Here is a 23,465-nt window from a genome sequence, read left to right as displayed (position 1 = left end):
ATTAGTTTAGATACTAATATATAAAATAAAAAAGCTTGTAAACAAAATAAAAAATATGATGATTTTTTAAAAATTAATTAATAAATGGAAATTAAAGGAGCAATAATTATTTTCAAGACATTAAGTTTCCATGGCTTGTTTCAATAATATTTTTGAGTTTAATTATATGTAATATTTTAGTTGTATCAAAAAATACAATTAAAATTAATATATATTTATTGAAAAAAATAAATGGTGCAACAAAAGGTTATAGCTCAATTAGTTGAGCATGTGAGGTTGATGGTATGTTCCTTAAATACGCCAACCACCAAAGTTCAAACTTTGAGAGGTATGATATAAGGGATGATGTGAGGATCATAGCTAGACAATGAAATAAAGGATATGCTTCAATTGACTCTCAATAGAGGAAGTATCAAGAAATCTATGCTCTTATATGAGAAAGCCAAACAATCCCAATAAAAGAAATATCAACATAAATTCATGTTCTTATATGAAAAAGCAAAATAAAATGATAAATAATATAAAATCTGCCATAAAAATAAGTATGTGTTAATATTTGCTTGAATGAGGGCAAGGAAGTCTCCCCTTCGTGACCTCAAAATATTTTGACTAGTTGGTCCCACTTTTATTTATTTAAAATTTGCACGTGCCAGTCAACTCATGTATGGATATTGAGAACATAAAGAAAAACCAGTAAAGCTCTAGGCTTTATGAATTGACTAATATTCACATTAATTACCAAATTAAGGTATAATCTAATAATACAATATTATTTATGAGTTGTTACGCTAATTTCACCAATCGCAGCCCCACTTATATAAAATAAGTTAAACAGAAAATGCAACAGAAAGCTTATTAGTTAAAAATATTTTTTAAAGTAACTATCACCTTTGCTATCTATATATTTTTTAACTGCAATAATTTTTTTAATTTTTTTTATCTGCAAATTTTTATCTTGGCATTCCGGGGTCTGGTTTTTTCGTTTTGGATAGATTGTAAGATTTTCAGAGATCAGACCCTTTTCTGTAGAAACTTTTGGAATGCTCGTGATTTTTTTGAGTTGAAGAAGCCTCGAATCGCTCCAAATGAGCAAGTATTGAAGGAATTTCATGATCCGAGATTTTCGAATCACTAAAGAGGATGCTGATTTCATGGACGTCTTTGTAATTTTTGTGTATGTGTTACTTATTCAAGTATTTGCCGGCCATGGAGTTGGGCTAGCCGTGAAATGCTGAACAGATGAAAAATTAGGCCGCGTGTGATTTTTTGAGGCTCAGGGTTTAATTTTTATGGTATCCGTAAAATGGCGGTAAATTGCGCGAAAAATTGGTCGGAGGGCTTAGTCAATGCTCAATGCCGAGTGAATTGCGTAAAATTTGGAAATATTTTTGATTGTGCGATATTTGGATAGATTTTTTTAACTTTTTGAGGAGGTTTAGACGGTTTGGAGCTGCGGTGCTATTGATTGTTTAGTAAATGCAGAGAACATTTTCACCTAGCGTAAGTTTTAGTTGTGGATTTTTATTTTCTGAAGATTTTAGCTCAGATGGGGCAAATTCGCTTTGCTCTGTGCTTTCCACTGTAGAACTTTGCAAATCAAGATTTTAGGTCATCTATGTTACTGCATTGTTAGGTTCATCTTGTTCGTTGCCTACTGATGGTGGTCTCTCCTCTAAATGCGTGGAAAATTTCGATAAAATTAAACTTTTGATGCCCTGGAACCTGATGAAAATTTGGATATTGATGAAAAAATTGAACCTTTTCTGATCCGTGTACATGCAAGCAGGGGTTCAAGATAAAGGGGTTCAGTGCAACCTTTCCCTGTATATCCCAATCTTGGCATGAAATGAGACTTCCTGATGGAGAATGGGCGAAATTATAAACGTTTAGAGCAGAATTGGTGGAGTGATTAGGGTGAATTCTAACGGGTAGCCGCATGGCAGATCTATCCCGTAATGGCCCAGTTGAACGGGACATCGAGCAGGTATGCCTTGGATTCTCTTTACATTCTTGAGGCTATTATCTGCATTCTAAAATGTGGCTGCCCAAAGGTCCTTGGTGCAAACCAAGGTCCCAATTTTTTGCCACTTGGCTAATTATTAACATTTTTTTTAGAGTTTATATTTGCCAAGCAAGATTTTTTGAAAAGCAGTTGCTTAATATTTGTATAAAAAGCACGTAAGATTAACAAACTCACTTAAGTTAACAACTACGATTATATGTAAATCCGTATATTCCCCCACCCTCCGCCCTCCCCCCCATTAGCTTATAATGTATATATCACTTTGAAGATATCTCTTAGCAGTTTAAGATATTTTGGAGGTGGACAGTCTAAACCAACAGTCTAAACCAGCTCTTTGAGGAGACAAGGCTTCACAAGTCAGCAAGCTTCTTGGTCAAAATTCATAATAGAAGAGCAGAAATAGAAAGAAGTCTGATACATGTGTTAATGTTGTGGCTTTTGGTTCCTTAGACTGCTAGGTCTAGTGAATGTCCTTCATTCATTCATTCACTTGTTTATTGATAAAAATATCTGGTAATTATTCTACGCTTGTAAAAAGATTTTTTATTGTTGCAAAATAAAGGAATCATTTCCGTTTCCACAATTATGCAAGTGTTGGGTTTTGTGCACAAGTATGTGCCAAAACAAGATATCTTAATCTTTAAGATCAACAGAGCTACAATTTTCAAACATTCAGTTGTGACGTTTACCCTAGTAACCAAATTCAATTTATGCAGTCGTGCATTGTGTTGAAAATGATATGCTGGAGCTGCCGGAAGGCTAACCCTTTTTAGTGGAATTCGAGCACATCAAAATGCATTAACTGTAATTTTATTTCATAAAATTGTGGGCTTAATATTTTGAAGTTCAAAATGGAATTGTGCATACTAATTCATATTTACATTAAATTTATGAGCTCAATACTAAGTGTGAATTGGACTAAAGTTATAAATGAAGTTGTTGATGCATATCGATTGGGGTTCTGTAAATTTTACTATGATGCCTGTAAACTATAAAATCTTGGGGTGACTATCTTGAATCTTGATATTTAAGCTGTAACGAAATGGTTTGGCCTAGCAATCAGTTAGTGGGATTTTCAGCCATTAGTTACAATTACAACTCCACTAGAATTTATATATTTGTTGTGGGCACATGCAAATAACAGGTGAATACATCAAGCAAGAGGAATATAAACTTGGTGTTATACACTTTGTGAAATTTAAACCCTCTTTAATTCAGTCTGTTTCAGTTGGAACAATGTTAGGCTGTGGCATACCAAATTTCGTTTACAGTATAAGTTTGGATTCCTAAGAAGAATGTGTTTATATGAATTTTGAAATACAGTGAGGACTTTTTTGATACTTTGAACTCACTAGAAGAGTCTAAATTTTCTATACTAAAGGGGAACACGAATATAAACCACTATAAGATACCTTAATGAAAGGTTGTAATAAGTAGCATACCTCTCAATCCCATACATAAACTAGGCTCTATGCATGCAAACTAAAAGGTAAATGAAGTTGTAGGACACCTAATTTGAATCCTCTTTGATTCAGTTTGTTTCAGTTGGAACAATGTTGGCTATGCATACCAAATTTATGTTACACTATAAGTTTGGATCCTTAAGAAGAATGTGTTCTATGAATTTTGAAATACATTGAGGACAATTTTGATACTTTGAGCTCACTATTGCCATTTTTCTTTCTGATCAATAATTCTACAGGCAATAACCGCACTGAAAAAAGGGGCATACTTACTGAAGTATGGACGAAGGGGGAAGCCAAAGTTCTGTCCTTTCAGGCTTTCTAATGTAAGATTTTATTTTGATTGCCACTTATCTGTTCAGTAATATGATCTGCAAAATTAGACATGGGCTGTTACTTTAAAAAAAATAAAAAATTCCGCTGGAAGGACTATATATGTAAATGCCTCCTGACATCCTTTTGTTCTCTCTTACACATATTAGTGACTTACATATTCAAATATGTACACTTATATTCATGTCTTAAATGGGCAAAAAGTGATCATATTAAGCCAAACTGGGTTTAAGAAGTTACATCTTATGAAAACAATCATATTTTATCATATTCTGGCACTTAGTGGCTGAAAACTTTCTCTGTTTTTTATTAGGCATACGAAAGATGTTCTTGATGGTTTGTTTATGATTGAATCTAAGGTGGATGTGAGTCAAGACGACTTGATAAGAACTCTAGGACTCGACTACTGTCTAGGATACATGTGTTTTTTGTTGATATAAACTACTGTCTTACATTGTAAAAACTTGTGAACGTAGTTTTTGATTTCACATGTGGTGTTGTACATGGTCCATCTTGATATATAATAGTGGCTTGTATAATATTAATTTAGTTGAAGGATGTATAATATAGCTACCCTCTACCAGAGCAGATTCTGAATGCAGGTTTTGCATGGCTGCTCCGTTCCCTTTCCTAGAATGCTTTTCAGTAGACATTTAATCTCTTTCTTGTCAATACCCAAGTGCCAACCGTCACAGAATGGAACAACACAATGAGTAGCAATTTGGTAAGAAATCCAACTATTATAGTCTTTTCACGTTAACGTTGTTGTTTTTCTCTACAATGGCTTTTGGAGTGGGCGCAGTTCATTTTGCAAAGGTTTTCAGACACCTTTTAAGCTAATTGAAAATCAACATAGCCATGATTTAATTTTAATTTTTAACTAATCAAATTCTGATGTATGCCGATAAATCCTATTTTGATCTGCAAGTAAAATTGGTTGATCTTTATCCAAAAATACAAGCATTATAGTGATCATCTAGCAATATTGGTGCATTATCCTTTGTAGATGGAGATTTATTATTATGGCAAGTTATTACACAAATTTGTGTTGACGGAATTGGTAAAAGGGTTTGAACTTCATGCGAAATTGCTTCCATCAGTGCTGCTCAAAGAAGAGATGCTTATAATTCATAAAAAACTGATAATAAATGGAAAACTACACAACAAATTGGAGAAGTTGATAAGAAATCTGAAATCTGATCTATTTATTTTTAATTCTTTCCGAAATTCAAAAGATTCTGTAATCTACCCTATTTCAGGAAGTAAATTGAAATATTTGAGAAACAGTGAAGTTAGAATACAGTGTTAAAATTATTGCAGATTTGCAGCAGTTTTGAGAATATTTGTGAAAGAATTGACAGAGACAAAACAAACTTTCTTGAGAAGGTATAGGAGGCAACGCAGGCCCAACCTAAGAGCGCTATGGTTGTCAAAGTTGGTCACAATCAATTCATCTACAATGGTCTGCTCAATATTTTCCAGCCAAAAGTACATATTGTTATGAACTTATATTTATTTAACCAGGTAAATTGAAAAGGCCCACTAACCAGCCAAGCAAGTACACAAACAAGGTCACTGTTACCTGAAAGTCCAAAATGTAAGGTAAGAAGAACAGAAAGAAAGATATTATATCAATGTCCATAGATGACTAAAAGTAATTCAATGGGACTAAAGGTTACAGCAGTTAATAATAGAAAGGTCTAGGAAGAGAGAACCCTAGAATCAAAATATTAAAAGTACATTAGATAAAATAAAGCAGCATGTTGCTAACAAATAGCAATAAAGGAAGAACAAAAACCCCAAAAGCATGTGCTGGTGAAGATTGGAAGAAAATCTTTTTGAATATTCCTGTCTGTGTCCAAAGTGTCTGAGCCATCATCTGTTACTGTGAGAGATAATGCTTGCTAGGAAGTATCCAGGTTGGGAGGCTATGCTGGGATAACCGAGGAGGAATTGAAGCACTTCCTCTAGAAACTCTTCTAATATCCAAGGTCTGTGCAGCTCCCATAATACAAAGAAGCTTGTAATATGAGTCTGCCCGTGGTTTTGGGGGTGGTTGGAAAGTAGTAGATCCATGTTGCTGGAATGGGGCTGAGTCATGACGATGGGAAGGAGCAGAGTCATGATGCTGAGAAAGAAGATTGTGACAATGACGATCAGATTATACTACTAAAAATAGAACTGCCGTTGAAATCCACTGAAACCGAAAACCTCTCCACAGAACATAGAGACCCATAATCAGTTCCGAATAGCCTACAGGAACCCAAAAATAGGCTAATGGGAAGCAAAGCTGACCATGTGCAAGAAGGGGACATTATACCCTTCTTTTGTTTTTGATTGTGGGCTAGTGTTCTGAGCGGTATCTCATCCATTATAATGAATATATATTGGCTTAGGGTTTTTCCTTCGTCTCAATTCGTTAGAGGTCTTAAACCATCTTCCCTACTGTCTATTGAGGGCTATGGAGAAACGTGTTATAAAGACATCTCTTTTCCATTCCACAAATCTTTTGCTGAATCCAATCTGTTTCAGAATTCTGACAAGAAAACCCTAGTTACAACTATCAAAGGCATTTGACCTATCCAGTGTTTGAAAATTCCTCCCAAATTTTGTGTTTAGCTGAGTGCAGGAGTTTTTGTATTGCAATGATATTTATTGTGATCGACTTTCTGGGACGTTATGGGATAATTAACTTTTTTACAAAGAAAATTCATCTAATGAAGCAAATGCCAAATGGAGTGACAAGTCTGGACCCCACTGACCAATTCTAAGACAATATAAAAAAGGAGTTTAATGGAGCCATAGGTGTTGGTGACTAGTGCTGAAGCTTATTATCATATGGTATGGTACCATAAGTAGGGATTGTGTGAACTATACAGTCCTCGTAGACAACCTTTGTATGCTTCAATAGAAGCCATCTGGTGCTTGCATCTACAGTTGCCTGTTGCCATGGTTTTGGTTTATAGTTTCTTTTTTGTTTCCTGTAATAAAATCAACATTGGCCAAATGAAAAATTTCTATTTGAAGATGTTATTTCACACTTTTTCCCAATGTAATTAACCTATGCTGTGATTGCTGTACTTCCCAGATATTGTCATATAAGTTGGTACAACTTTGCACTGATTGTTTTTTGCCTCGAAGTTTGAATGTGTGGGAGTGATTTATCCAAGTGTGATCATATCACGAGGTTCTGTGCTGTGGTTTTTTGAATGCAAATTTCAAGGCATATGAGCAACAAACCATCTCAATTTTTATTTGCAAAAGCAAAGTGTACATTGTCACCTTCTTGGTTGGATCCCTGAATTTTTTCATGTTGTCACTTTTTTTGCATGCTTGCAAATGTTCTTTCTTAGCAGTCCAGTTGACAAATAAAGCCTACCATGCCCTTGTGTACACTAGAATGTTTCATCACAGCACCACTGCATCTGACATTTGACTTTTTTATGCTATTATATCAATCGTTTTATCTCCACAAGGTTGTTTGGTTATGTGTAAGTTCCATCTGATTTAGTTAATCACCTAAGGTAGGTTCATTTGGGTTGTGTAAAATTGTGATCCTCAGAAAGTTACTTGGATGGCCTCTCAATTGTGGCAAATTTTCTGTTTCTTTATCATACAGTTTGCATTCCTTCAATGGTTGACATAATATCCAATTGACTTCACACTTCATTTTATCTTCAGGGAGATTTTGTTCTGACAGCTTTTCTAACAAAGAAACGAGAATTTTGGTTTTCAAATCATTAGTCTTCTACAATGAGTAATGCCACCCTTTTGTTTTGTTTCCATATGCAAGAAATAGATATGTGGTCTTCTTTGGTTTGGAGTCCCATAGAAGCAATAGTCTGCAAAAAATCATGATTATACCCGATTAATCTTGATTCTTGATGCCAGCCAATTTATTCCCCGAAAAAATCCTGATTCACGAAAAAATCGTTGACCAATCATTGAATCAATTTTCAATTTTTTGCATTTAAATCACATTAAAATCATGTTAAAACCCCCAAAATATGGCAAAAAAAGTGTAAAAAGTCATTGTAAAAACTTGAAAAACCCTTGAATAAGTTTGCAATTTTGTCCATTTTTCAGGGGCACAGGGTTGATCTGAGACAGAATCAGAGTCAATGTGAAATCAACATTGAAAAAGTTTGTAATTTTGTCCATTTTTGGGGGGTTCATGGTTCATCATTCTCCACACTTCACTTGTTCAAACCCATGAGCTCAACGACCCAACAAAGGCAGAAAGCCCTCAAGTTCAATGGCCCAGCAGGGGTTTGAACCTTGGTGGCTGCCTCACTGTCATGTCCCAGAATTAAACGTACTAAACATGAATATATTTTTATACTACAAATCTTTATTTAATTTCTGTCACTGAGTTATTATTGATTATTAGTGTAATGATGAATAATAATAATGATACTCTATTGCAAATGTAACGATTGATATTAACTATTTTGTTACTAATATTAATTAATAACCCATAAGTTATACCGTGTGATATTCGTATAAGAATCACGGCTCTTTTCTTGAATCATGTCTCTTCAAGACATCGGGGAATAAGGTAAGAATGTTGCGTCCCTCCAAATAGGTCGTGACTCATCCTGCCATGGTTGCACGATGTGCTTTATAAGGCTTTGTTGGGCTCTTACACGGGCAAGGAGTAGAGAAGGAATTTACGGGAATAGCTTCCAGACGAGTGGTAAAAAAGGAAGGAATTGTTCCAGGTAAGTACTTCTGCCATAAGACTGGTATGGAAAAGCATTTGTGATATTAAAATAGAATGAATATAATATACTAGAGTCTGTACAATTTGGTACAATAAACTGTTAGACAGAGATCATAGGCGGATTAATCAAAGGATATTACTGTTAATAAATATACAGCGAACATACAGATTACAGTGACGTGTATATAATAATAATCAGAGAATAGGACAAAATAATCTTTAATGAATTGGTATTTGGTACTATTTGGTATTACCGACACATAGCAGATATAAGAATAAAGTAACTATGGTTTGATAAAAAACTACCTTCAAATGATAATATTATGGGAATGCAATTAATGTAATCTGATTAATAAGCAATGATGATAAAAGGCACAGTAGAATTAATAATCAATGAACAGCCATACAAGTATTGATTTTTATCTAACTGACTGAACAAATATAATAAATTATTAACAGAGGAACAGAGTATGAACAGAAAGTTAAGACCCACACCATGTAGTAAGACCCGGTGGGCATAGCATGGTCTGGATGGGCAATCTGGTCATGACTCTGAACCCCAAACTGAGTGTGATTAGGGAAGTAAGACCCACACCATGCTAGTAAGACCCGGTGGGCATAGCATGGTCTGGATGGGCAACCCTATCATGACTACAAAACCTATAACATTAAACTGGAACAGCACAACTGATAATTAAATCATACTCATTTAATATGTGATTGCTATAGAATTCTTAATAATTTGTAGGATCTTTATGTATATTATCAAAATTATTAGATTAAAAGGTAATTGTTTTCTCTCAGTTTACCAACTATTGCATTCATTCCAGGATACTGGGTAGGGAACATCACACTCACCAATGGAGTGTTTCTACCACAACACTAAATGCCCAAAGACATATAATATATATAGATTTAGATATATGATTTTTAATTTATAATCGATATAGTTAATTTTTGCTCAAATAAAGACATACAATTCATTAGGTGAGCAATATATCCAAAGTGCTCCACGAAATAAATCTGAATGACAACAAACAAGCTTACATAGCTGTAATAAAAGAGCCTCCAACACAATTATTAAAATTTGTCTCCACCTAAAATAGTAGTTGCAAGCTAGGTATTGCGAAAACTAGTGGCTTGCTAATCTTTTACTTCAGCTAAACAAATGCCTTTTGTCGAATTCTACCCCATATAAAAGACTTACCAATTGCCATCAGGGAATATAAAGCATTGCAAGTGTGGAATATGATTTGATAAGCTTTCTCCAATATTGAACTACCTCTAAAAAACTCCTTGCCTCGATCACAATGGAAGTCTTGGATCACTTTAAAATGGCTTCCACTTTTACAAAATTCCTAATAATAGATGGATCTTTGTTTGATAAATTTTGATCTCAGCTACTTCATAGACTTAGCTAATCTTTGATCTCAGACTTAGACAACTATTTGGCATATTTGGTGACTGCCCTTTTAAAAAGTTAAATGAATATTTGCCTATGTAACCAGCAATATGAATATAAACAACAAAAATCAATTTCCTACAATTCATGGGTTAAACTCTATATTTTATTTACTCTCTATATCTCTATGCTATGGAAATGTGCTTGAAGTTTTTAAAAAAAGTAGTTTGCATCTATTTTTCTACAATTTTTTACGGTTTTTAAAATCCAATTTTTTATCCATTTTTTCAAAAAATCTTATACTTCTGGTTTGCCAATTTTTTTCCCAAACAATTTTTGTTGCTATGATATAAAACATGGCAATTGTGGAATATGATTTGATAAGCTTTCTAAAATATTGAATTAACCCTACAAAACTCCTTGCCTCAATCACAATGAAATTCTTGGATCACTGCAAAATGGCTTCCACTTTTACTATTTGTTTGTTAACTTTTAATCTCATTTACTTCATAGACTTGGCTAATATTTGATCTTATATTTGGATAACTATTTGGTGTATTTGGTGACTACCCTCTTAAAAAGTTAGTTGAATATTTGCTTATGTAATCAACAATATGAATATAAACAACAAAAAAATATTTTCTACAATTCATGGGTTAAACTTTATTTTATTTGCTCTTTATATCTCTATGCTATGGAAATGCCCCTAAGCTTTTTTAAAAATAGTTTCTCTTTTTCTACAATTTTTTATGTTTTTTTTAAAATCGATTTTTGCTACTATGGTTCACTTTGGACAACACCCCTGGAATTTGATTTTAATTTTTGTATGAATTGCCAGTACTTCTAAAGAAATTTGTCATTCTGGAAGATATCTTAGCATCTTCAATAATGTCAATATCTGGCCCATTAGTCACCAATACCAAAGAGATTGCATTGCTCACCATAAGTAGGAAATTTATATATCTCCTTAAATGTTGAATGATACGGGTGGTATACAACTGCTGTCTTTCCATTAATGTTGAATAGATTGTTATAGTGGTTTGTATCCTCATTATGATAAAATATTGACATTCTTAGTGGATGCCACATTGACTATACTGCCTTCATTGTTACACCTAATAGTCTTAGGTCTCTTTAGTTTGTGAGGTGGATAGAGCACATTGGCTTCATCAATTTTGGTTTTCCAAGTTCCTGTCCAACTGATTTTGGAAGAAAAACTAATAATTGACCCTCATCTATAATGGTTTGGGTATGACTTGAAAGAAAGTCTACATGGTACCTTTGGATAAATATCCCAAATTATTTGGGGTTTTCTTACTTGTAGCACTTAGGATTTCAATCATTTGGATGCATTACTTTAAGTGATGCATTTCAACAGCTTCTTTGTACATTCCCTATGTTCATGTTTCCATTATCTCTTGATCCAGTTGTTGAATGGTATAAGAAAAAAACAGAGACCAATTTGTGGAACTACTCTCATTGAGTAGTAGAGTTAGGATACACACCATTCTTTTATTGGTCTGGGGTTTCTTGTTTAAAAGTGTGGAATGAAGAATTGTAGCTCTACTAGATGCTATTTCATCAAGGAGTACGAGGAAAAGATATGTGCCTTGAACCTTCCTCTGTATTTCTGGGTGATTTTTCCCTCTCACTTGTAATTGTGAAGGCCACACTCACAATATACACAACTTCATTTCTCTTTTTGGATAGTAGATTGGACACAAGTTGATAGTCTTCTATACCCTTAGTATCTCAATGATAAATATTCTGTGGTTGGGTTTTATTCAATGGTCATTTCTCTGCATTGAAAGCCCCCCATTCTGCAATTTGCAACCATGCTTGCATCAGTAGACACTTTGTCAACATGCTCATTTTAGTTGTAACCATTTGAATTACAGTGGGACATTCATAGAAGCATTACTCGATTAGGGAATTAATCGGCAAAACGAAAGTATAAGATTTTTTGAAAAAATCGGGGAAAAAATGGATTTACAAAAAAAGGTAAAAAAATTGCAGAAAAACAATCAAAAACTACTTTTTTTTAATATTTAAGGGTATTTCCATAGCATAGAGATATTGTAGGCAAATAAAATAGAGACTTAAACACATGAATCCTAAAAAATAGATTTTTGTTGTTTATATTCATATCGCTGATTACATTGCATAAAACATACCACAACATAAATAATAACTAGATGGTGACAGTTGTCAAAATGTCAATTACAATATAATTTGTGACTGTGGACTAAGTCAACCTGCAAATTAAGTACAAAATTCCAAAAAATCAATTGTAGCCAATGACATGCTAGAGGGCAGGAGGCCTTGATGATGAAGCTCCTAGGTGAGAGCCTTTTCTAGCTCGTTCAATCCACTCAAGATCTAGGTTGGCCATCCTCATGACATCAAAATCTTCAGGCTCAAGCAAAGTATCATCATCATCAGCAACAATCCACTTAGTTTCTGCATCTATTTCATTGAGGTCAATTTGCTCATCTTCCTCAATAGTTCTTGATTTTGCCCATGTAGAAATTAGTCTTTGCCATACAAGTGAAAAACACAATGAATACAATTTCAACTAACTGCAAGTATATATTAATGTTCTTACCTTGAGCTTTCTTTAGCTTCAAGCAGAGGTTGTGGTGAACAAACACTAAGTCATTCATCCGTTGTTTAGGTAGTTGCGTTTTTTGGAATGTATGTGTTCAAAAACACTCCAATTACGCTCACAAGCAGATGAGCTGCATGGTTGGCTCAAAATACGCACCACCATCCACCTAAAATTTGGTAATTCATCACCAAAACAAGCTCACCATTGAGCTGAAAAACACATTATATGGAGATGATATTGTAAGAATATCTTAAAATCTTAACAAATTTAATGACCATGTTGGCAAAATAAAGAGATTGTCAAAATTTTATAGTCTACTTGGTTAGAAGGTCTTTCTGCCTTTTGTGGCAGCCCTAGAAGAGAGAAAACCCCTAGCCTGCTTGTACATTTCCAACTCTGACATAGTTGCATTTAATTTATTTTGATTTGGAAACATTTTGTCCATGCACTTGAAGAAGCCTTGTTTGATCTCAGCATCAATATCCATGAATGGAGTCTTGTAGAATAACGATGGATTGAAAAAGTATCCTGCAACATGGAGAGGAGAGTGCATCTGTCCATCCCATCTCCTATCAATTATGTCCCACAATAGCATATACCTCTCCCTATTATTTGCCAGCTTATGCTTTATCACTTCCTTGGCCCTATCCATGGCCTCATACACATATCCCATGAGGGACTTTTCCCCATACTCTAGTCTCCTTTACTAGAGGCTTTGAAAATTCTACAATTTGTTCAATTGATTCCCAAAAGCTGGTAGAATACACTTGCTTGGTCATTTGATTGATTTGTGAAGCCAAGCTCCGTCCACTCAGCTGAAACAAACATTTGCCTCAAATTACTTTTCTGTTCACATAGTTTCTGTAATGCAAGAAGTGTGTTGCAAATCTTGTCACCCTTGGTCGAACTAGCTCCTTGCCCCCTGTGAAAGAGCGCATTATAGACAAAATCCTTGTGTGATTATAAACAAATTTGGTAGCCTTGTAAGCTTTTTGCAATGCCTCGTTAATCCATTCAATTTTTCCAATGTCCTCTAGGGTTAGATCAAGGCAATGTGCTGCACATGGTGTTAAAAACATAGAGGGATATTTATCTATCAAAAGTCTCCTAGCAATATCACAAGCAACAACATGGTCTGTGATGAATTGAACCACATTTTGTGGCCCTACATCCATGACTACCATGTCATACATCTCGAACAAGGCAATTGTGGATTTCATTATATTAGATGCATCCACATATTTCAGAAAAAATAGTGCCAATCTCACAAGAGACAAGGAAGTTAATGAGGGTTCGGTTACTTCTGTCTGTCCATCCGACATAATGTTGCAACCAGTATTAGACCACTGTAACCAATGCTCTTTAACAACATCTTCAACATCTTGTACTACATCTTTGAACATACCAACCCTCAATGACTCATAAGATGGGGGCTTGAAACCCAGGACCTGTAGCTGCAATAGCATCTACAATATCTTGCCAATATGGAGATCTGGAAGCATGGAATGACAAGCTAGAGGAGTACCAAAAATTACCAATTGCCTTCTTTGCTTGTTCATGGACAGTTTTCCTCCATCCAATACTCTCCAAAGTGGTTTGTGATCCTGGTGTAGTACGAGGTTGGAAGTAATCATTAATGTTTCCTCCACTTGTGTTTGGTCCATGTGCTATAGAACAAGGTGTTGACCCCTATGTTACCCCGAGTTTCCGGGACAGAGACGTCATGGGATGAGTTTCCGAGACATCAAAATTTTTTGCCAATTTTGGGGATGGCAGGGGACGGCAAAGGGGACGGCTATATAAAATATAGAGAAAATTTAAAATATATAGGGAAATTTTATGTCCATATGAAAAATAGATAAAGCATTTATATATACATTATATTCATACGAAAACATGGATAAAGCAGGTATATGTACATTATAGAACCTTAACATACCACATTTGTGTTCAAAAATCATTGTCAATACTCAATATGCATTCATAATTCAGAATTCATTGTCAATACTCAAAATGCATTCATAATTGAAAATACATTGTCAATATGCCAGCACTTGTTTGCATGTAGTTTATTGTTTCTTTCTGGTTGGAGGATATTTTGATAGTCTTCTATTTCTATTATGACCTACAACCGCTTCTTCATGCACTACAAAGTTTTGGGTGTTTGTGAAATTCTATACCAAGCCATTATTCATATTTCTGAGTGCTTTTGGCTATGATTCAGACCTGTTTATCTTCCATATTAGTGAAAAGTCCAATATTGCAGACCTGCAACCACTTTTTTACGCACTATCGAGTTCTAAGTGTTTGTGAAATTTATTACCAGGCTGCTGCTCATTATTTTTAAGTGCTTTTGGAAGTGATTCAGACATGTTTACCCGTCATATTAGTGAAAAACCAGTTTTACAGACCTATAATAAAATTAAAAAATGTTTTGTTTGAGCATTTGTGTCTTTTTTTTTTAAATGTGCGGGGAAAAGGGGGACGGTTGGTCGTCCCGGGGATGGTTAGGAGATGGGGGGACGTCCCCCAACAATATTGGGGATGGGGGACGTCCCCTTTGAGAATCCTTGTCGTCCCCAAGTTTCCGGGATGTTTCCCACAACTTTTGCAATTTTGGGGATAGTGGGGGGGACGTCCCCTAGCGGTCTCCAAGTCCCCGGTACGGGGACGGGGGATTTTTAGCCCGGGGCCGCGTCCCTCGGTAACGTAGGTTGACCCAAATTCCTTAAAACTCCCATCTTCACCACCCTCCTCACCCAAACGGTTCTTCCTAGCATCTGCTGAACTAGAACCTATTTCAACCCCAGTTCTCGCCTTTTTGGCCTTACTCTCAACAATCCCATCAAGAGATTGCTTTGTCTGATACGAGACATCTGCAGGCCATTGTTTGCAAATCTGAGTATTATTTCCTCGTTCTTTTGACAAATGCCATTTGAAACAATAAATGCCACCGCTGATTTCGTTTAGACGCCGATTGCATTTAACCTTCGTGCTACCAGCAATTGGTGTGCAATGTGTCCATGCAAAGTCTTTTTTGAAGTGGCATTGTGATCAAGAATCAAATCTGCAAGAACATATTGTCAGAAGTTTTTAGCTTTTTACCCCTGATTTTCCTTATCCTCTCAAATATATTATAACTGTTTGACATCTTTCACTTAGGTTAATCCAGATTAAATGCAAATGATCACTCAAAAAGTAGCACCTTGTATTCTAGAAAACTGTGAAATAAGTAATGTAGAAGACGTGTCAACATTGTGTTATTCTGGTTCTGGTTTGAGACAACTATTTTGTGTGAGCCAATGCTCTTATGGTGCAATTAATTTATGCCATTGTCATATATACAGAATAGAAAAAAAAAGTGTATTGAATTAAAAGGCTGCTTCAAGTTCCTCAATAACAATTTAGGGGATCTGATATTGGCCATGTTTAGTTAGCCTTTCAAGCTAGTTGAGCACCTATCCATTTCTATCGAAAATCATGTCTGTTGTTTTATCTTGCAATTTTTTCCAACATGTTTAATGAATTGTCAAGTCTAGAATTTGCTAGGCATAAAATGCAAAATTAGCACTTGTTTAAAGGAGCACTCGGTTGCAGATAAGCCTTTACTTATGAATTGTTTTCTGTCTTACTATTCTGTAAAAATTTATACAGTGATACACTATGAATTTTTAATATTATTTTACTTCAAATGAAATTAAAAAGAAAATTGAATCATCTTTTTTTAAAGAAAATTATTACTTTACATAATGTTATTACAGTAAAAAGAAATTTGAATCTAATTATTTAAGAAAATAATTATATTCTGTGATACAGTAAAAAAAATTTAAATTCAATTTTCTTTTTACTGTAATAAATACACAAAAAATAGGTTTATTTTTTCTGCTTGTCAAAAAAAGAAAAAAGAAAATTGAATCTAATAATTTATTATAGAATTAGTACAGAAAATTATTACAGAATTTAATAATTTTATTTAAGAAAATTATTAAATAGGTTTTTTTTTTCTGCTTGTAATTATTACAGAAAAATAAAAAGAAAATTGAATCTAACTATATAAGAAAATTATTAAATTCTGTGATTCAGTAAAAAAAATTAGATTCAATTTTCTTTCTACTGTAATAAATATACAAAAAATAGGTTTATTTTTTCTGCATGTAAAAAACATAGAAAGAAAATTGAATCTAATTTTTACTGTAATAGATACACAAAAAATATGTTTATTTTATTTAAGAATTTTTATTAAATTCTGTAATAAAGATACACAAAAAACAGGTTTATTTTTTCTGTTTGTAAAAAATAAAATTAAAAACTTTAAATTAATTAAAAAATAGTAAAAAAAATTAGTAAATTACACAAAAATAATATGCAATTTATTTTTTCTGAAATTAATAAAAAATTTTGAATAAAAAATAAAACAGACTAATAAAATTTTCGTAACAAAGTTAAATACTTGTTTTTGCTGCTTCTGGTCATTCCCGGCAATGGCGTGCGATTTGGGTGTGATGGCGTGTGACCAAATTTTTCCTGTCAATGGCATGCGACCAAATTCCTCCCGTTGATGGCTCTTCTTCCTCCCGTCATCCAAATTCTGCCTCTGAAGCCCTTCTTGCTTCTCCATGCCTCTGCATGCAACATATTTATAATTTTTTTTGCCTGTATTTTTACTTTTTGTGGCGTTTAGGGTTTTCGCGCATTATTTTTTCCACGTTGGCATTTTTCACCCGACTAATCACACAATTTATTCCCGATTTTTTCGCGATTACATGCGATAAAAATTGTTTACCGCATTGACATTAAAATGCGATTTTCAGGGAATAGATCACCATGGCCCGCGATCAACGATTAATCAGGTCTAATTGCAATTTTTTGCAGATTAATGCTTCAATGGGACATATAGCTCACATTGTCTCACTGTCTTTTGAGATTACAGATTGCATTTTTAATTTATGTATTCATTTCTTAATTCATCAAGTTCAGGATTATTTTTTCTTTAGCATTGCTATGAACTAATTCTGAAGGTTTTGCATCTCATTAATGCCTTTAATCAATTAGTAGTGATTTTGGTAGGATCTTCTTTATTTTCAAATGATTTTCAAGTATCATTGCAAATTCTTTAACCTATTCATAGCTAGTGATTTGATGCATAGTAATTCTATATTGAACTTTTTAAGGTAATCCTTGCAAAAATATTAGCAGTCTGTGTACTTGTTATCTTCTGAGCCTCTATTTTCTCATCATGTTTAAGTAGATCTGTATTTTCTCATCATGTTTCGTTTGCTGATTTCATAATTATTGTGGATCTGCTAGTGCCCTAAGAATGGTATTTAGATGTCAGTATTTTGGGATTGGTGGTCAGGTTTGGGAACCTTTTGCTTGATTATTTATCATTTTAGATAATATTGAACAATTTGCGTACTTAAATCTATAATCAATTTTGCCCCTTTGATGTCTTTGCAGGATGAGTCTCTTTTGATATGGTATTCAGGTAAGGAGGAGAAGCACCTGAAGCTAAGTCATGTAACAAGAATTGTACCTGGGCAACGCACTGTGAGCTTCCTCTTTTATTTACAACTCCTTTTCTCCTGTTTTAATGTGTTTAAGATTGCCGTGAACTATATTGACAAAGAAATGTTAAAAAATGAAAGTGAATAATGAAGGATGTCCCATCAAGTCAGCATTGAGACTTGTAAATCTTACCAGCATTTTCCAGTTTGGCTACTGTTATGCGACTTTTCTGTATTACGAAAACAATTTTTTTTTAATTTTTAAATGAGCGTTAAAATGTTTATTAAACTCATCAGAACTGTAGAATGGCTATTTTAATCTGTTGTAACCTTTGTATAAACCAGACAAAACTACAGCAAAATATCTGCCAAGTTTAAAAACCAAAAATGATTTTTTTTCTCTGTGATTGCTGCTATTTGAAATTTCTAACCATTTTCTTTTAATTTCAACACATACTATGCTACTTACAAGACTGATTCTTGTTTCTCCTTTGGCCTAAGGACTTTTAAATGAACTCCAGATATATTTATAAGATATATGCTATGTTGTATGGTCAAGTGGCTTCGCTTGTTAGATGCCTTCTTCATTTGATTAGTTGCTTAGTTATAGTTCTGGTCCACTTCATTCGTCAATTGCATGGAATGGTGGTTGAGAAAATATTCATCTACTTAATGAATGCCAAAATCAAGATGCTGATGGAACTCAGTAAGGGTTTTTCTTATAAATCAAATGGGTTGAGCCAAAAAGTATGTTTGCTTCACCCAGTTTGGGTTGTAAAATATATCCTAATTGCGTAGTAAGAGTTTGTTTAGATGGTCTCACAATCAGCAGTAAGGTTCATACTCTAGTTGACAATTTTAAGAGCAAATTGTGGCAGTATCAGAGGCATTTTCTCAACAATATTGATTCCATGTTTTATCAACATTTATTAGCATTGTTTTGTATACTTCTTTATAGGTTTAGTTTTACCATTTGAACAATGTCTAGGTATGGTGGATATATTATCACAATGAGCTCCATATCTGAAAATTGGAGCAGCGGGTAGTGGCCTATTCTGCAGTTGTTAAGAGATCAGTACCTGATATTTGAAGAACAGTAAGACAAAAATATAAGTATTGTGATAGGATTCAGTTCAGGTACATGCCTTCTTAAGCGCTGAAGTATCACAAGATTATTGGACTAATATTTAAAATTTCTAAATGAAGGGATACTCCCTTAGTGGCACATCAGATGGCTAGCAACTTCTGACCAATTCCCTTCTGTAATGATAAGAACCAAGTGGTCATAACACAATTTTGATTTCTTTCTCTTGAATCTACTCCTTTTTAGTACAAAACTAAATACAGGTTTAATCATTAGAATGTAAGAGATTCTGCTACTGATTTGGCTAGTAGCTCTTCGTCCAGGTATATAGAAGACATTTCTAGGTTATGACCAGTCTTTTGATGACTTGTACAAATTGCCATTAGTTTAATTATAGAGTACATATGTCCTCTTTGGATGCAGTAGCCAAAATAGAGTACATGGGTTCTCTTGGGAGCCAGTAGCCAATACAGTTTGTAGGTCTCATCACTTGTTTCCTCTCTCACAAAAAGTGCCTGCTTCCAAACAGGCTTGGAAAAGACTTTTTTGTGTTGGTATAATTGTCGTTTGTCAATTACACTTATGAGGAAAGAAATAAAAAAATTAGAAAATGTCCATAAGTGACCAGAAAAGTTCAATGGGGCATAGAAATACAGCTAGAAACAATAGCAAGGTGGAGTGAAAAAGAGGCTTCAAAGAAGATTAAAATAAGGCTCAAAAGTTACTATTAGAAACAGCAATAGAGTTTTAGATCATCATTGGTAAGCATTTTATAATATTTGGGAAGAAGCCAAAGGGTACCTCATGGCATATAGCTAGTTTCTAGGGGCCACTTGCCTAACATTAGGCTATATTGTTATTCCCATGTGCAAAAGAAAGTAATTAAGAAAGTGGTATAGGAGATGTTGGATGTAAGTGTTATTCATCCTAGTCAATTTGCTACTCTTCTCAAGTGGTCATGGTTCGTAAGAAGGATAATACTTGGCATATGTGTCCAAACTACAGGAATTGAATAAGCTTACTATCAAAGATAAATTGAGTATTCCAGTCATCAATGCTTTGTTAGATGAACTAAAATGGAGCTATGTTTTTGACAAAACTCGAGCTTAGATTAGGTTATTGCCAAATTAGAATTAGGCATTTAGGACACATGAGGACCATTATGAGTTTCTAGTGATCCCATCTAACAAATGCTCACACATTTCAAAGTTTGATGAATTCTATATTTAAATCATTTTTGCAAAAGTTTGTTTTAGTTTTTGTTGATGATGTGCTGATTTATGGCAAAAAATGAGAAGACCATCTGTACCATGTTGATTAGGTGGTACAAACTCTAAAACAACGCCGGTTTTATCTAGGCCCTCTAAGTGTTCTTTTTGTGAAGAGATTGAGTACTTGGGTTACATTGTGTCTCATGAAAGAGTTAAAGTTGATCCTAACAAATCAGGGCTATTATGCAGTGGCAATTTCTTAAAACCCTCAAGAACTTGAGGGGCTTCTTAGGCCTCAAATAGAAGCATCTCTCAATGTGTTGAAAAAGGATGCTTTCCAATAGAGTGAGGCAGCAAATACATTTAAGAGAGTAGAAGTGGTATTCCATGGGGACACTTCCCCCCCAAAAAACCCATGTCCCCTGTAGGGGGACGTTTTCGAGACTTGGGGACTTGGGGAAAATGCCCCCCACAGCACAAAGGCTAGGAGACACCTCAAATCCTCCATCACACTCCCCAAAGGCTAACAACTGAATAACTCCCTAGTGTCATACAATTGCGTGGACCTGCAATGCCTTCCCTCAAACTCTGTTTGTTCGCAACCTCCAAATCTGTCTCCCTCTATGGCTTATGGCTTCCCTGCCAATGCTTATCTGTAGGCTTCTTTCTCACAGTACGAGACAACCCAAAACTTACCGTGCCTTCTGATGCCCTTCGCCCAACTCAAAAAGTGTATTGTAGCTCAAAAATAAACTGGGGGTTTGGGGGCAGTGCCCCCAGCGGGGTCGAGGGGTAGCGCCCCAGAGGGGTCGAGGGCGTGCATCATTTCTGTGATATTTTATGATGTCAAAACCCTTCTTCTACACTCCAATATTTTCAGTGTCCAGGCTTTAGATGTCATCGAATAATTTTTCAATCTGGTCGTTGTCGTTGTCGTTTTTTTTTTTTAAGTTTCCTTTGTAATGTCCCCGATGGCACCCCGACCATACAACCTCCTCGTACGGTCAACAACAGCACTGACACCTCCAATCGTACAGCCACCTTCCCGTGCGGTCAACACCCCTCCACCGTACGACTGTGTCTGTGTTTGTTTGTGCGGTGCTGCGTTTATGTCTCTGGTGGCTGTGATGTCCACCGCACGGTGGTCCCACCGTGGCTTCCCTTTTTTTTTTTTCCCCAATCGTACGGTCATTGTCGTACGGACCCGTACGACAGTACGTTTTTTAAATTTTTTTCCACCCGTACGGTCAACTGCCATACCGACCGTACGGTCGTACGTTTTTTTTTCTTTCAATTTCCCAATTTAGTTGTCTAGAGAGTCGTCGGCTCAGGTCCCCAGTCTCTGGGATCGCCCTTCATCCTTCTCGGTTTTCCTCGCCCAAGAGTCTCTTGCGTTGGTCTCGTGCCTCTCAAGTCGCCTGCCCAGCCTCTCAAGTCCCCTTCCATCCTCTTGGGTGCCCCTCCAGCCTCTCGGGTGTCCTTCCGGCCTCTCGGGTCCCCTGCGCGCTTCGCGTGGTAGGGTTTCAATTTGGGCCCGTTGGTGGCCAATCTATTTTCAATGGCCATCCGAAGACCTGGAACCACAAATTCTACAGGGACCACGGTCTCCTTCCTGTACATAAGAAGAAGAAGAATAATAAAGATTTTGAAAGCTGCGGCCTTCCACACAAGGTTCCAATAGTTGCCGACACAATTGATCTTCGGATTATCTACGTCACCGAGGTTTGGGGCGTCTCCCTTCCAATATTCTATGTATTCTGGTAGGTACACCTCCTCTGTTACTTGCTCTGGTTCCTCTACTTCGAGCCTGTAGCTCTGGAACATTTCATAATCCTCCATCTGCCAGTGGAAGAGCCCGTTCAATGACCCTGTCTCATCCTCGGAGCATTCTCCTAGTTTGAGAATCCCTTCATCGTTGGGCTCCCTATAGCCTCGTCCTTTGTCCCTCGGGTAGCCTTTTCCTTCACCCTCCGATTCCGAAGATGATGTCAGTTCCTCGTCAACAACCTGGGTCCTCAGATCAATGGTGTACTTCCGCCCCCCTTTCTCCATAGAAAGGGTGTTCTTTTTCCAGTCGTGGTTCACCTTTGCTGTAACCAGCCACCCTCTGCCTAAGATGGCGTCGTACCCCTTCTTCTTGAGTGGGATTACCGCAAAATCTAGTATGAAAGGTTGCGTGCTGATGGTGACCGGCTGGGCCATCAGGGTGCCGAGTGGCTTGATGCCGTTTTGGTCTGCACCTACCAAGTTGAACATGGGTGGCCATAGTTTTGGCTTCCCCAGCTTCTTCCACGTATCCTCTGGCAGTACATTCACCCCCGAACCTCCGTCCACGATGGTGTCTTTGAGGATAGCCCCGAGAATTCCCATCTCTACTACAGCAAGATGCTGACCACTATTTAAGGCCAACAACATTGGGTCAGCCGAGGGGCTGACCGGAACTTCCGCCCGTGTGGCATGCAAAGGTGCCTGCGCAGTGGTTTGTATGGAACTAAAAATGGCGGTTCTTAATTGTGGCATTGTTTCTAGAAGGTCCTTTACCCTTATAGGTACTTCCATCTGCAGTACTTGCCGAATGATATTATTTTCCGCTTCCGTACGGGATGATGTACTCGCCACCTCGTTGTCCCGTCGTTCGGTCGTCATCTCACGTTCAATATTGGCCTTTGCCTCCTGTAATCTCTCCTTCTCCGTATGGGGGTCGGGATAAGTGGCCTTTTTCGTTTTGGCGCGGGTGATTGCCAGTACTTCTTTCTCACCAGTCTTCTCAATGTTGAGGAGATTAACCCCTGCCTGTGGGCAATTTGTGTCCTCATGGTCGCCTGGCCCACACCATCGGCAGAGGTGCTGAGGGGTGGCTTCCTTCGTGCAATCACGGGCGAAGTGCCCCCACTGATTACAGGCCCTATATTGGATAATTGGCCGGCCCTTGGCATCATACTGGATACGGCTTCCGTTATTGTTATTGTTGCTATTCCTTCCGCCGCTGCGTCTGTTGTCCCGGTAACCTCCAGATGATGCCGTTGTGTTGGTTTGCTGAGCCGTACCCGCTGGTGCGGATGTTGTGGCTTGCTCCGTGAACAACACTTGGTTCATTTGCGTATTCCGGGTTTT

At 36.2% G+C, this 23,465-nt stretch overlaps 1 protein-coding gene across 3 annotated transcripts in view; it reads left to right on the top strand.

Annotated features, from left to right (window-relative positions):
* Window positions 1–847: 847 nt before the first annotated feature.
* LOC131039451 (PH, RCC1 and FYVE domains-containing protein 1) overlaps window positions 848–23,465 on the top strand; it is a 101,712-nt gene continuing 79,094 nt past the window's right edge. Inside the window, exons 1-4 of one of the 3 annotated variants that reach the window (XM_057972230.2) lie at window positions 909–1,500; window positions 1,802–1,984; window positions 3,726–3,812; window positions 18,010–18,099. In XM_057972230.2, coding sequence (XP_057828213.1) covers window positions 1,937–1,984; window positions 3,726–3,812; window positions 18,010–18,099 — 225 coding nt within the window. In that variant the 5' untranslated portion in view covers window positions 909–1,500; window positions 1,802–1,936. Of the gene's footprint in view, window positions 1,985–3,725; window positions 3,813–18,009; window positions 18,100–23,465 lie in introns of all 3 variants that reach the window. The other 2 variants (XM_057972229.2, XM_057972231.2) reach the window with 2 other exon arrangements.

The sequence above is a fragment of the Cryptomeria japonica genome, chromosome 10, assembly GCF_030272615.1.
Source record: "Cryptomeria japonica chromosome 10, Sugi_1.0, whole genome shotgun sequence".
In the NCBI taxonomy this organism is placed as follows: domain Eukaryota; kingdom Viridiplantae; phylum Streptophyta; class Pinopsida; order Cupressales; family Cupressaceae; genus Cryptomeria; species Cryptomeria japonica.
This window is presented reverse-complemented; position numbering and strand designations above follow the sequence as displayed.